General features: G+C 49.1%; 1 protein-coding gene across 31 annotated transcripts in view; it reads right to left on the bottom strand.

The window, feature by feature from the left end:
- APC (APC regulator of Wnt signaling pathway) overlaps positions 1–14,384 on the bottom strand; it is a 181,070-nt gene that overhangs the window by 118,343 nt on the left and 48,343 nt on the right. For 17 of the 31 annotated variants that reach the window (XM_008248396.5, XM_070075974.2, XM_070075991.2 and 14 more), the window contains exon 1: positions 4,342–4,729. The exons of 1 other annotated variant lie outside the window; for it this stretch is intronic. Coding sequence is in view for 13 of the 30 variants with exons in the window: in XM_008248395.5 (XP_008246617.2) it covers positions 4,342–4,506 (165 nt within the window). In the remaining 17 variants the exon portion in view is untranslated. Of the gene's footprint in view, positions 1–4,341; positions 4,730–14,384 lie in introns of those variants that run through there. 13 more of the 31 variants (XM_008248400.5, XM_051834517.3, XM_017337626.4 and 10 more) reach the window with 3 other exon arrangements.

Raw genomic sequence — 14,384 nt, 5'->3', positions numbered from 1 at the left:
AGTTTCTGACAGTACCTCCAAGACCCTCAGCAAGTGCCGGAAGAAGGAAGTAGAGAACTGATAAGTCATTTCCCTGTGGATGTTTCTATCATAAAAAGGATACAATCACCAAGAAAAGACAGTGAAAAGCATACAGAACCCTGAGGTTCCTCCCAGGATCCACATTATGCTATTGTCCTTATTTTTATATAGATTCACTCCACTGCCAAAATCCCTTAGAATAATTCTTTTCCTCTGGAGAGAGATATTGTTGCCAGCTTGACATCAGTCAAGACAGAGCCCAGGAGCCAGTACTGTGGCACAGCAGGTTAAGTTGCCCCTTGCAATACTCACATCCCATATTGGAGGGCCAGTTTGGGTGCTGGCTGCTCTGTTTCCAATTCAACTTCTGGCTGATTGGCCTGGGAAGGCAGTGGAAGATGGCCGAAGAACTTAGGCCCCTGGTACCTACATGGGAGAAACGGATGGAATTCCAGGCTCCTGGCTTCAGACTGAATCAGCCGTGATCACTGTAGCCTTTTGGGGAGTGAACCAGCAGATGGAAGATCTCTCTCTCTGTCTCTCTCTTTCCTTCATCTCTGTTTCCTTCTTATCAAATAAATAAATCTTTAAGAAAAAAAAGGGCCTAAAACTTTTGGGAAAAGTTTAGAAGAAGAGAAACCTGCTCTCTCTCTTCGAAAGCCAATGAAGCGGGCTAGCGCTGAGGCACAGCAGGTTAAACCACTGCTTGTAGTCCTGGCATCCCATAGGGGCGCCGGTTTGAGACCTGGCTGCTCCACTTGGATCCAGCTCTCTGTTATGGCCTGGGAAAGCAGTAGAAGATAGCCCAGGTTCCTTGGGCCCCTGCATCCAAGTGAAAGACCTGGAAGAAGCTCCTGGGTCCTGGCTTCGGATTGGTGCAGCTCCGTCCATTGCAGCCAATTAGGGAGTGACCCAGTGCATGGAAGACCTCTCTCTCTGCCTCTCTTCTCTCTCTGCCTCTCTTCTCTGTGTAACTCTGACTTTCAAATAAATAAATCTTTAAAAAACAAAAAGTCTATGAAGAATGCTGTTCCATAACCGTTGTTGGCAGCCATCTTCTTAGTAGGAGGAAAACAGTCTGAGCACAAAGCCCAAAAAGGGGGACAATGTTGAGTGAACAAACAGCAGGGAAATGGGACCTCAGAACAAAGCACTTTTCAAGTCAATTCTACCTACACACTTGCCAATGACATGCACCAATACATTCCTTTTGTTCTTAAATACCACTTGTGGCTTAATGAGATAAGGGAAACAACTATGCCTAGGAAGAAAACAAAGTCTAGACAGGTAAGGAAATGTGAAGAAACTGTCAGAGCAGTAGGGAATCCAAAGGAACCAAGAAATGGGGAAAAGCCAAGAAATTAGAAGGAAACCAAGGATGATGGAACAAAGGCCACTGGTTTGGTGATTAGTTTACAACTGACTTTTAAAGCAGCAATTTCAGTGTAGAATGCTAAAGGAAGTCAGAGTGCAAAGGAAAGAAGGAATTTATTAAGAAGTCCACAAGGTCCAGGTCTCTTGGATGGACATTCAATGTGTGCTAACTCCTTCAAACACCACCCTGTGAAGTACAGCATCCTACTTCAGACACAGAAAAGCGTCTCATTCGTCACATGCCCATGGCTCAATAGCTACCAAGCGGTTTGAATGAGATTCAAACCCAAGATTAAAAGGTCTATCTGGGGGCTGGTGCTGTGGCTCAGTTGGTTAATCCTCTGCCTGTGGCACCGGCATCCCATATGGGCGCCGGTTCGAGACCCGGCTGCTCCATTTCCGATCCAGCTCTCTGTTATGACCTGGGAAAGCAGTGGAAGATGGCCCAAGTCCTTGGGTCCCTGCACCCACATGGGAGACCCAGAAGAAGCTCCTGGCTCCTGGCTTTAGATCGGTGTAGCTCCAGCCTTTGCAGCCACTGGGGAGTGAACCAACAGATGGAAGACCTTTCTCTCTGTCTGTAACTCAACCTCTCAAATAAATAAAATCTTAAAAAAAAAAAAAAAAAAGGTCTATTTGGCACAGATGTCAATGCTCTCACCACTATCTCAGGCTCACAGGCTGGGAAAATTAGCCTTTATGGAATAGAATAAAATGTGGCACTGCCGTCCTAAGATTCAGAATGGCCTCCTGGCACTGGGCAATGTACAGAATTCCTATGTGGCCGCCCAGGGGAAGATACAAGCATGCATGTAGATGGGGGAGGGAAAGGATAGGGAGGACATGAATGCAGGCTGTGGAGGGAGGGGGTGAAGGAGGAGGGCATGCATGTACATGGGGCAGGAGGGGATGAAGGAGGAAGACACTCGCAGATAAAGAGATGGAAAGACAGGATCACAGACGTATTTGGAGGAAGGGGCTGGCATTGTGATGCAGCTGGTGACGTTGCTGCCTGTGACACAGGCATCCCATATGGCACCAGTTCATGCACCAGCTGCTTCACTTCTGATCTAGTTCCCTAATGGCTTGGGAAAAGCAGCAGGAGATGGCCCAAGTGTCTGGGCCCCTGCCGCCCACATGGGAGATCCGGATGAAGCTCCTGGCTCCTGGCTTCGGCCTGACCCAGCGCTGGCTATTGCAGCCATCTGGGGGGTGGCCAGTGGATGAAAGATCTCTCTCTCCCTCACTGTAATTCTTTCAAAATACACAAGTAAATCTTTAAAAAGTGAAGAAAGGATGTTTCTTTCTCTGAGATATGAGTAAATGAGGAGATGACATGAGATGAAAAGGGGACACAGAAGATCATGCCTCAGGTGACTCAGATTTCAGTAAGGAAGAGATCAAATTATTTGCTACAAAAACCTTTAGGAAATGAGACAAGAAGGGAACATACCACTGAAGACCCAACAGAAGGCAAAAACGGTACAAAAAGAACCAATATCCTTGCATAACTGTCTCTGGCATCCCTCAGGGTTTCAGGGGTCAAACCAACAAAGCTAGTGAGTGATGAGGCTTATTCAGGCCTGGGAACTGATCACAGAAAGTGAAGCATCCTAAGGCCATCAGTAAGAGTTTAGTAAACACCAATGACCACGGGAAAGTGGCTCTAAAGGGGGACAAATGGACTGCATGAATAGAGAAGCTCACCAAGAGAGAGAGGGGAATAGGCTCTGTGGAAAAGTACGAAGCTCAGAGCTCCTGGTAGATGTTTTCTGACACAGAGCTTCAAACCACTTCACCGGAATCACTGAGCCAGAGTAGGGCTCGGCACCCCCAACTTTCCTACTGACCTTTCAAATCCAAAGCACACAACTGAAAGCCAACAGGCTCTCTAAACAGGCCGCCCTCAGGGCTGTAGAAGAATGAAGGTTGGTGACAGATGAACTAGCCCATGCAAGAATCCAACTGAAGCACGTTCATCCATCTTTTACACTGAACAATTCATTCTACCCCTCAAGATTTTAAAGTTCATTAGGAGATCAAAAGTCTACAACAAAGGGAAAAACAGATAACGTGTCAGGAGGCAGAATGAACAGTAAACAAATCAGGGAGGCCAACTAGAACCCGTGTGTTACAGACTTTCTACCCCACAATTCCGAAAGGACAGGACTTGTTTCTGCCGAATCACTGGAGAGCTCAGTACTACTTCAAAACGTTGCTCAACTCAGTGTGACTTTAATCTCTCATTTCAACTTTGAGCGCCGCACCCACCTACAGTCGGGGGCTCCTGACACATCGCCCCACTGCAGAGGTGGGCGGGAGAGCGGCCCTGGCAACTTCCCGCAGCTCGCTCTAACAAACCCCGCAAGCAAGACACTACGTTCTTCACGACCCTTACCCCTCTAATAAAGGAGCGAGAACTGAGACTGGCACCAGCCTGGATCTCGCAGAAGACAGCACGCATTACAAGGATCGTTAAGCAACAGCCAACCATCGACAAAGCGCCGGAGAAACCCTGAGCTGAAACAGCTTGTCCTCTATCTTGGTCCTTTTTCAATAAAACAAAGGCTTGTGCGGAGCGGATCGGGAAGCTTCCGTGGGCAACTTCACCCTGAATAAAAGCAGCGCTCATCCTCTCTCGTGCCGTGCCGTGTCCCCTCACACGAGCCTAGCTAGCAGCACTTCCCAGCTCCGCTTCTCCATCTGCAGAACGCACGCCCCCGCCCCCGCCCCGAGACCCCGCGCGCTGCTCCCGCAGCCGTCCAGGTGGGAAGAGCTGGCCGGCCCCGCGGACCACGAGCCTCTCTGAGACCCCACTGGCCGGGCCGTGGGCGAGCCTCCCGGACGGAGGAAACAGCTAGCCGGGGAAGCGGCTGCCCTGCGACGCGAGGCGGGCAGAGCCGGCGGGGCCCGAGGGGCGCGGGGCGCGGGGCGCAGCCCACTCACCTGCCAGACGCCCGCGCCGCCGCCGGAGGCACGAGCGCCGCCCGGGCGCTTCCCCTCCCGCGGCACACAGTCCCGGCGGCCGCCGGAGCGCCAGCACCCGCGAGGCGAGGGCGGCGCCACTGCGGGCAACGCGGCGACGGGACCCGGGCCCAGGGACGCGCACATAGGCGGTGCCGGGGGCCTGAGGAGGCAGCGCCGTGCTGCACCTTCCTCAGCGGGAGCCGCCAGCGCTCCCCGGGAACAGCATCGCGTCGGCCGCGGCCCGCTGCTCCCGGGCCTTCGCCCGCGGCTCCCCCAAGACGGCGGCCGGGCTTCCGGCGGCCACACTCCGCCCCCCTCGCTACTCGGTCTCCGCCATCTTGCCGGAGGCGGGAAGAGGGCCGTGCGCACGCGCGAGGGCGGCGGCCGCAGTGCGCAGGCGCGCCCGCCGCGCCGCCGCCGAGAAGCCCGCGGACGTGCGGGTCCCTGCTGGGCAGTGCTGCAGCCGGGGGCGCGGGTGCTGGCGCGGGTGCTGGTGCGGGGTCTGTTCTTCAGGCCGGTGGCGGGGCGGGCAATCTGAGGACGACCGAAACCCGGCTGCAGCCCCAGAGAAGGCCGCGGTCCGGTGGCGGAGTCGTTGATGACAGAGTCGCTTTGTCATTGGGCCCCCTGGACCCTCCCCCCAGTTGTAATGCACAACCTCGCGCTTCCGGGAGCCGCCCTGGGTGTCGGGTCTTCACCTCGCGTCCCTCGTCCTGTTCACGGCCGGTCAGCGGCCCGGCCGCAGCGGGGTTCTGTTCTGTGCCAGGTTCTGGTGCAGGCCCCCGACTCAGCAACCGGGAACGTAGAATGGCGGCCTAGGGGCCGGCGTCGTGGGCTCGCTAGGGGCTGAGGACGCCGCCCGCGAAGCCAGCGCCCCACTTGGACGCCAGTTCGAATCCCGGCTGCTCCACTTATGATCCAGCTCCCTGCTCAGAGCCCGGAGGCCACAGTGGGGAGTGGGCGCTCCTCATTGCCGACCTTGCTCCTACCCTGCCCCCGTCCCGCCACGCTCTCTGCACCAAATCCTTTCTTTCCCTGGCACTCAGCAGAGTCTCAGAAGTAGACACCTGAAGTCCGTGGTTGTCACCAGCGGATTCCCACGCCTGCCACACGCCTGGCACAGGAGGTCACCCAGGAAATGTTTGTCTAGTCTGTCAGCTTCCCTGAGTGGTGCCGTGTTGGTTTTCACTTCCTGTTTGTTTATTTATATTTTTTAAGATTTATTTATTTGAGAGGCAGAGTTACAGTGAGAGGGAGAGACAGAGAAGTCTTCCATCTGCTGGTTCATTCCCCAGATGGCCGGAGCTGGACTGATCTGAGGCCAGGAGCCTGGAGCTTTTCCAGGTCTCCCGTGTGGGTGCAGGAGTCCAAGCACTTGGGCCATCCTCCACTGTTTTCCAGGCCATTAGGCAGGGAGCTGGATCGGAAGAGCAATTGAGAGAGAAACCACCGCTGCTACAGGCGGAGACTTCCCTACTGTGCCACAGAGCTGGTCCCCACTTAACCTAAAATAAGGCACTGCCTATGCACATGTCTCCTCAACTAGATGGCTGAGGAGAGAGCGGATTTTCCTGCAGGTTTCAGAGGGACCGTGGCCCTGCCAACGCCCCGATGTCAGGCCATCAGAACCGAGCTCATAAACGTCTTGTTTTCAGCCTTCTGCCCTGAGGGACCCTGTTCCTGTGGTCCTGGGGACTTGATACACCAACTCTGGTAGAGGAAAGAGATGGGGCAGGGAGGGAGGAGGCCCAGGCCACTGCTCCAACCTGGTAGCAACGCAGCTGCCAAACTGCAGGCCGGACTCTGAGCAAGAGTTCCCTCATCCACACAGACAGGGATAATGACAGCCGCCTGCCTCCCTCAGAGATCTGCAGTGATAACTGCCGAGGACTGCTGTGACCAGGAAGGTGCGATGGGTAGAAGGCAGGTTCCCGCCACAGGGAATCTTAGAGTCTGGCTCCGGGGTAAGGTAACTAGCACAGACCAGAGGCCAGGTGTGTGGATCGCGTCTTACAGCTGACACTGAGAGGATCCTGTGCACTGGGGTGGAGAGGGGGCCCCATGCAGGGCCTTCACGGAAGAGGGGTCTATCAGGAGGAAACTGAGTACCCACGGGGTCTTCAGGAGCAGCACTCGACGCTGCCCAGAACTGGTCCCAAGGCACTGACACATAGCCACTGCTGGACAATGATGCCAAGACTGGAGCAGCCGCCACCACTTGACCCAGACACAGGCAGAAGCCACAGCTGCCCTTGAAAACTAGATGGAGTTATCACCACTGCCACTCCTCTCATCGGAACACAGAAGTCACTTCATCTTCACAACACTACCTTCCAGCCTCAAGTGTGGAATGAGGCGAATGATGGACACAACCAAGTCACGTTGACATGCTAGTCACACGCTGCCCAACAGAAATCAAGTATTTGCATAATTTAAAATTTTCTAGTAGCCCCACTAAGGTTTAAAAAGGGGGAAATTAATTCTAATAACATGCTTCATTTAACCCAATATATGCAAAACATCATCACTTCAGCCTGTGGCACTCCAGCCACGCTGCAAGTGCTTGTACATGCTGTGTGGCCATGGCTGCCTCGCTTGACGGCATAGCTGTAAAGCACAGGGAGGTGAAGAATGAGCACAGGAGCCAGGCTTTCAGTGCTGGCAGTGAGAAAGGTGATTTCTGAAACACAAGAAGGTCAGATGTCTTGCAAGTGGAAGGTGAAGTTGAAGGAAAACCAAGGCAGGGTGACAGACAATGGGAAATGGACGAAGGGCTTTGAACATTCATTTTTGTTGCTGTGGATTCATTCTGAGAGGAGGAGCACAGTGGTGGCAAGAGGCGCGGAGTCACCACACAGACCCCAGGAGTTGAGTGAAAGCAGCCAGAGGCGAGCAGCCTGCAGACTCGTTTATTTCAGTTGGTACAGCTGCTTATAGCCAAGGCAGCCAATCCAGTCAAGGGGCGGTCTGTGCCCTAACCAATCACAGCCTGTTGCCAGGGAGGCTCCATTGCCAGTGGCCATCTTGGCATGGCCTTCTCATTCCACCATACATTTTATTGTGAAGAAACTGGAGCCACTGGAGGACTGCAAGTTGTGCTTTAAAAATATTAGGAGGCAGGGCCGGCGCTGTAGTGTAGCAGGTAAAGCCACCACCTGCAGTGCCAGCATCCCATATGGATGCTGGTTTGAGTCCTGGCTGCTTCATTTCCAATACAGCTCTCTGCTATGGCCTGGGAAAGCAATAGAAGATGGCCCAGGTTCCTTGGGCCCCTGCACCTGCATGGGAGACCCAGAAGAAGCTCCTGGCTCCTGGCTTTGGATTGGCACAATTCTGGCCATTGTGGCCAGTTGGGCAGTGAACCAGTGGATAGAAGACCTCTCTCTCTCTCTCTCTCTCTGCCTCTCCTTCTCCCTCTGTGTAACTCTATCAAATAAATAAATAAATATTTTAAAATATATTAGGAAAATACCATGCAGGTGCAAATAAGGATGTTCAGAACACTAAGCTGGGATTAGAAGTCCTGGCCTTTAGCAATGTCTGCTTCCTGTTACGTCTTGGGTGATGTGCCTCTCTGAATCTCTCTTCTCATCTTCAGACGTGGGAAACAGTATCTAACTCAGGCCTCTGGAAAGATTACTGGACATAGTGCATGTGAGCATCTGGCATGTTGTCAGGACTGCCCTGAGAAACAGATGCAATGTGATATAGCACAGATAAGAGGAGATACAGTCTAGGATTGGCTCCTGCAGTTGCAGGGGCTAGATGACCTCAGATCTGCCCTCTGTCCACTGGAGAGCCAGGAAAGCCAGTGGTGGACTCAGGCCGAATCCAAAGTCATGAGAATCGGGGGGCTGGGTCTGAAAGGACTGTCAACATTCTGGGGCAGGAGAAGATGCCACCTACACTGGCGAGGGCAGCCTGTCTCACTCAGTCTGCTGGTTCAAATGCTAGTCCTTTTTGAGACACGCTCCCAGACGCACCCAGAAATAATGTTTAGCAGCAATCCGGGCACCCCTATTCCCCCAAGTTGACCCATAAAGTAAACCATCACACCTGGCAAGCACTTCGTGTCACTGAGATCTATAGGAATCTGAGTATCTGGCTAGGGGCCCACATGAAAATACAACAAAACAGCATCACTGTCACATGAAGAGCCAATGAAAAATCATTCAGATCCCCACCCCCAAAGTAAGACAAAGGTACAGATCGTGCCCGGCCATAAGATAATGCCTGCATTATACTGTTTTCTTACTATTCTGTCCTGCTTACGGATTTTATGTCAGCACTCTACAATGCCCAATTTGTTGTAAACTGCTAAGTCTTGGCATAATTTGTTAAACAGTAATAGCTGGATGTAAGAACAGACATGAGAAGGTGTGAATTCCATTTCCAACGTTCCTGGAATGATCGTAGAACAGCTTGAGCACCGTTCATTACAGAACCAATTACACTTTTATTTTTTCTTCCTCCTCTTGCACCTGCATCAGCTTTCCATTTATAATACAATAAGCCCTGCTAAGCTCCATCTTTTCTTTAAGCTTTTCAACTAAAGCAACTGAGTGTAATAAAGCAAGCAACCAGAGAGGTTGTGCTTTTCCATCTGATGACTGGAAAAAAAGAAAGACACTCCATCTGTGTAGAAATTGACAGTTATCTACATCCAATTCCTGGATATCTGGCTCTCAAATGACACTGAGCATAGAACGACTGTTTCCCTTGGCATTCTTTACCAAAAATGCTATTTATACTTCCAGTCTTTGAAGGGACAATCCCAGTGCAGTTGGAATATCAAGTTAGTAAAGATTTGTCTCATATTTTTCATAATACCAAAGTGTAATATATTTATTGTAGAAAATGTGTAAACTCCAGAAAAATCACAAGAAGAAAGAAAGAAGAACTCACCACCTAAGATAATTATTAACATTTGATGAATTCCTTTACAGGTTTACTTTAAAAATAAACGATGTTTCAGAATTACATCTTTTTCCCTCAACAACAAATCTTCATTTTAAAAAGCCATATTTTGGGGTTGGCATTGTGGCACAGTGGGTTAAGTCACTGCCTGTGATGCCAGCATCCCATATGAGTGCCAGTTTAAGTCCTGGATGCTTCACTCCTGCTTCTGCTCCTTGATAATGCGCCTGAGAAAGCAGCAGCAGGTGTTCCAAGTGCTTGGACCCATGGCTTTACTTGTGGATATTTGGAAGTGAATCAGCAGTTGGAAGATCTTTCTCTCCCTCTTTTTCCTTCTCCCTGCATGTAACTCTCCCTTTCAAATAAATAAATAAATAAATAAATAAATAAACAAACATCTTTTTAAAAACAAAGACCAGTATTTAATGAATTAAATTGAATGAGGAAAACCCAACTGTCTGTTTCACTGAAATCCACTTCCACTTCCTCTTAGAGTTTACAGTTTGGCTGGAGACACTGGTAACTCAGCCCCAGCTGCCAGTCTGAAAAGCTCAAGGAACACCTACCAGACCAAAGCAGCCCCAGAAGCATGCGAAAAGGAGTAAGGTTTGAGGGAAACACCATATGCTGGCACCCACATTCCCTTCCTGCTACTCCAGGACTTGGGGTGGAGGAGGGGTCCGTGGAATGGCACCAGGATCTTCAGTGGGCTGGAGCCAGCTCAGAGAAGGGAGAGTCGGTTGTGAAATTTCAGAGATTTTTATGAGCTGGCTCTTAAATACAACCATTATTAAAATTGTATGACATAAAATGACAATTCAATAAATTATACTTGAAACAAATGTAGTAAGTTCCCCAAATTTGTCATTTTTAAATCATTTTACTGCATTTTGCTATGCCCTATGGTGCTGATGCTACTCCATCTGTTGCACCCATGTGGTGGAAATCCTGCATAATGTTGTGCTACACGTGTCTTTTTATAACTCTGTGTTCAGTGATGTCACATTGATAGTTTGAAATTGGCCAGGATGAGAGCACTTATCAACAAATGCTCCAAATCTGGGCTTGGTTTATTGTTTTGTTGTTGATTTTCTAGAGATGAAGAAAATGTTCACTGTCGAGTGAGCTGAGTGCCATGTCGACAGTTGCTAACACGGGGAGTAGCACAGAGACTGAGGACACACACATCATCATCGTATTCGCTCAGGTCACTCGAATCACTGGCCGACGAGTGAAGCTCCAACGCACCTCTTGTCGTTTCGTGTTCATCTTGCTCATGGACGTCCATGAAGAACATTAGCCAATATTCTGTCAAAAGTGTTTGCTGTTCACAGTGACGGGTTGGCCGCAGGTACAGAAGTTCAGCAGAGTCACCGAAACCCGAGACTCCATCGGCGGTGAAACTCGCATGAAAGAACACTGCTCATTTGACTAGTAATTCTAAACCATGTGCTATGTACTCTTATTTTAAGCTTTTAAAAGTTATTTGACAGAAGAGTGACAGAAAGATCTTCCATCTGCCAGTTCATTCCTTAGATGCCTACAACAGCCAGGGCTGGGCCAGCCAAGGGCCAGGAACCAGGAATTCTATCCAGGTCTCCTTCTGGGTGGCAAGCACTCAAGCACTCCAGCTATCACTGGCTACCTCCCAGGTGCATTAGCAGGAAATTGGAATGGGAGCATAGCTAGGACTCCAACCAGGCACTGCAACATGGGATGCAGTCCTCTTAACCGCTGTGCCAAACACCTCAGCCAGATATGCAGCAAAATTGAAAGGAAACCCCTGTGTGTGTGTCTATGTGATGTGTATGTGTGCTCGTGTGTGTATTTGTATCTATGTGCGTATATGTGTGTATGTATGTCTGTATGTATGTATACATGTGTGTCTGTGCATGTATGTATATGTGTATGTATGTGTATATGTGTGTATATATGTGTATGTATGTCTGTATGTGTATATGGATGCATGTATATATGTGTGTCTGTGCATGCATGTATGTATATGTGTATGTGTATATATGTGTGTATTCTGTATGTGTATATGTATGTCTGTATATATATGTGTGTCTGTGTATGTATATGTATGTATATATGTGTGTCTGTGTATGTATATGTATGTCTGTATGTATATATGTATGCGTATATGTGTGTCTGTGTATGTATGTATGTATAGGTGTGTATGCATGTGTATATGTATGTATATATATGTGCTAATGTATGTGTGTGATCTATGTGTGTGTCTATGTGTATGTATGTGTATGTCTGTATGTGGATATGTATGTATATATATGTGTGTCTGTGTATGTGTATGTATGTATGTATATATGTATGCGTATATATGTCTGTGTATGTATGTGTGTATGTATATGTGTGTGTATGCATGTGTATATGTATGTGTATATATGTTTGTCTATATGTGTTAATGTATGTGTGTATATATGTGTGTATGTGTATGTATGTGTATGTCTGTATGTGGATATGTGTGTGTATATATGTGTGCGTATGTATGTGTATATGTATGTATGTGTGTGTATGCATGTCTATGTGTATGTATGTGTGTGTGAGAGAGTTTCAGAGCACTGGGTGCTTAAGACAGCACTGGTCAGGAGCCAATGCTTCCTTCTGCCTTACTTGCCCTTGGCCTTGCCCTTGCCCTCGGCCCAGCCCCAGCCCCAGTGATCTCTCTCAGCCAGGCGTTATGAGGGAGACACAGGGCCAGGGTGGGGGAAGGCTGAAGAGGGCAGAACAGAAGGGAGGAACAGAGAGGTGTCCTGGCCAGGCCTGGGTGGTGTCTGCCTCCTCCTGTCCTTCACCACTGCCAGCACTGTCTATGGAGAATGCGGTACCCGCTGCCCAGTGCTGAGGACTCCTGGAGGCACAAACACAGGAGGGCAGTGACCGTGCCGCCTCTGGGTCAGAGATTTTAGGGCTTTGTGTTTAACATTTGAAAATGTGAGATAGTAGTTACACATGGTGAAAGTCACCGGTTCGGAGTACAGCCCTGTGAGCGCTGACAAACGCGTTTCTCCTGGAACTGGCACCACAGTCAAGGAGGAGAGCATTCCCACGGCCCTGGGGTCTCTCCTGCCACTGCCGGTGCTGCCAGCACTGACGTTTCTGGCCCTCTCCTTCAGTTTTACCAGGACGCCGTGGAAAGCCTTGGTCTAGATGTCATGGAGACCCCGGATGGCTGCGTGAGGCAGGGGCTCTTGGCTTTTTCCTGCGTTACCTGAGTGCGCTGCGCTTGTTACCTGTCCCCTGGACGAAACACATTTGAGTTAGCACCCTGCAGGCAACTACGAAGTCGTCTGCTCTCAGTGTCTGTCTGTGGGCTTTTGTACAGATACACACTTTAATATCCTTTGAGCAGTACCTAGGAATGCAATTTTTGGGTCACGTAGGATTTAACTTCAGAAGAGACCACCGATGGTGCAAATTAAATGATGCTGAGTGTTTGGGATGTGCTTCCTTTCCATCTGCAGGTCTTCTTTGTTGAAGTGTCTGTTCAAATTGTTTTCCCATTCTTAAATAGAATTTTTTTAATTCCTGAGTTTTGAGTGCTCTTTATGTATTCTGGATATGTCTTTTAGCAGATATGCATTTCAAAAATATTTTCTTCCAGTCTGTAGCTTGTATTTTTATTTTAGTAATGTTTTTTGAAGAGCAGAAGTTTTAAATTTTTATGAAGTCAAGCTATCAGATTCTTTCATGGATGTTTTTGGCATTGCATCTAAGAAATCTTTGCCTACTCCAAGAAGACAAAATTTTCTCCTGTGATTTTTTTTCCTAGAAGTTGATGGTTACAGGTTGTCTACTTAAGTCAGAGGTGGAGAGCATCGAGCCCATGGGCTGAATAAGGCCTGAGAAATTATTTGCTTTGGCCCTGGCAAGGCAACAAGAGGTGGAACTTGAAAAATCAATAAATCTATAGCAGGCTAATTTTTAGGCTGGTAATTTTGTATGGCCTGTGAGTGATATAAACATCCAAATGGCCTTGGCAGATTAGACCTATGATCTATTTCTTGGGTAAAAAATTAGGCCTCTGATCTAAGTTTTTGGATATGGTACAAGTCAAGGTTCTTATTTAGTTGTTTATTCTGCACATGGATATCCAATTGTTTCACTGTCATTTACTGAAAAGACTAGTCATTCTTTTTTTTTTTTTAATTTAATTTATTTGACAGAGTTAGACAGTGAGAGAGAGACAGAGAGAAAGGTCTTCCTTCTGTCGGTTCACTCTCCAAATGGCCACCATGGCCAGCGCTGCGCTGATCTGAAGCCAGGAACCAGGTGCTTCTCCTGGTCTCCCATGCGGGTGCAGGGCCCAAGGACTTGGGCCATCCTCCACTGCACTCCCGGGCCACAGCAGAGAGCCGGACTGGAAGAGGAGCAACCGGGACCAGAATCCAGTGCCCATATGGGATGCCGGCGCCGCAGGCAGATGATTAACCAAGTGAGCCATGGCGCCGGCACCCCAAGACTAGTCATTCTTTTTTGACTTCTCTTTTCACTTCTGTTGAAAATCATTTGTCAACTGACCAGATATATGAGGGTACTTCCAAAAGTCCACAGACGGCTGGTGTTGTGGTACGGTGGGTTTGAGTCCCAGCTGCTCCACTTCCTAACCAGCTCCCTGGTAATGCACCTGCCCAAGTACTTGGGCCCCTGCCACCAGGTGGGATAGCAAAATGGAGTTCCTGGCTCCTTTTTCTCTACTGTTGTGGACATTTAGGGTGTGAACCAGAGGATGGAAGATCTCTTCCTCCCTCTGACGCTCTCTCTCTCTCTGTCAACTGCCTTTGAGACAAATAAAATGAATCTTTTTTTTTTAATTCCATGGAAAAATGGGATGGAAAGATAAGCTTATTTTGGCACAAACCATTTTCAAATCCAGTTTTCCATGTACTCTTAAAATACTCTTTGTTTAGATATGGTTGTGGCACGGTTTTTAAACGACAGCTTCTGTGTGTGTGTGTGTCGGGGGGAGGTTAGGAGCTATGCTTTTTGGGAGAGGAAAGCGAATCTCAGGGGTCAGTGTTCCCAGGGATGAGCAAGTCCTGGGCAGGAAGCTGGTGGGAGGCTCAAGGCCAGACATGCTGCAGCCT

The sequence above is a fragment of the Oryctolagus cuniculus genome, chromosome 6 (genome assembly GCF_051225735.1).
Source record: "Oryctolagus cuniculus isolate XC-2025 breed Fujian yellow rabbit chromosome 6, ASM5122573v1, whole genome shotgun sequence".
NCBI lineage: Eukaryota > Metazoa > Chordata > Mammalia > Lagomorpha > Leporidae > Oryctolagus > Oryctolagus cuniculus.
Note: the sequence above shows the minus strand (reverse complement) of the source record. Positions and strands in the feature narration are given on the sequence as shown.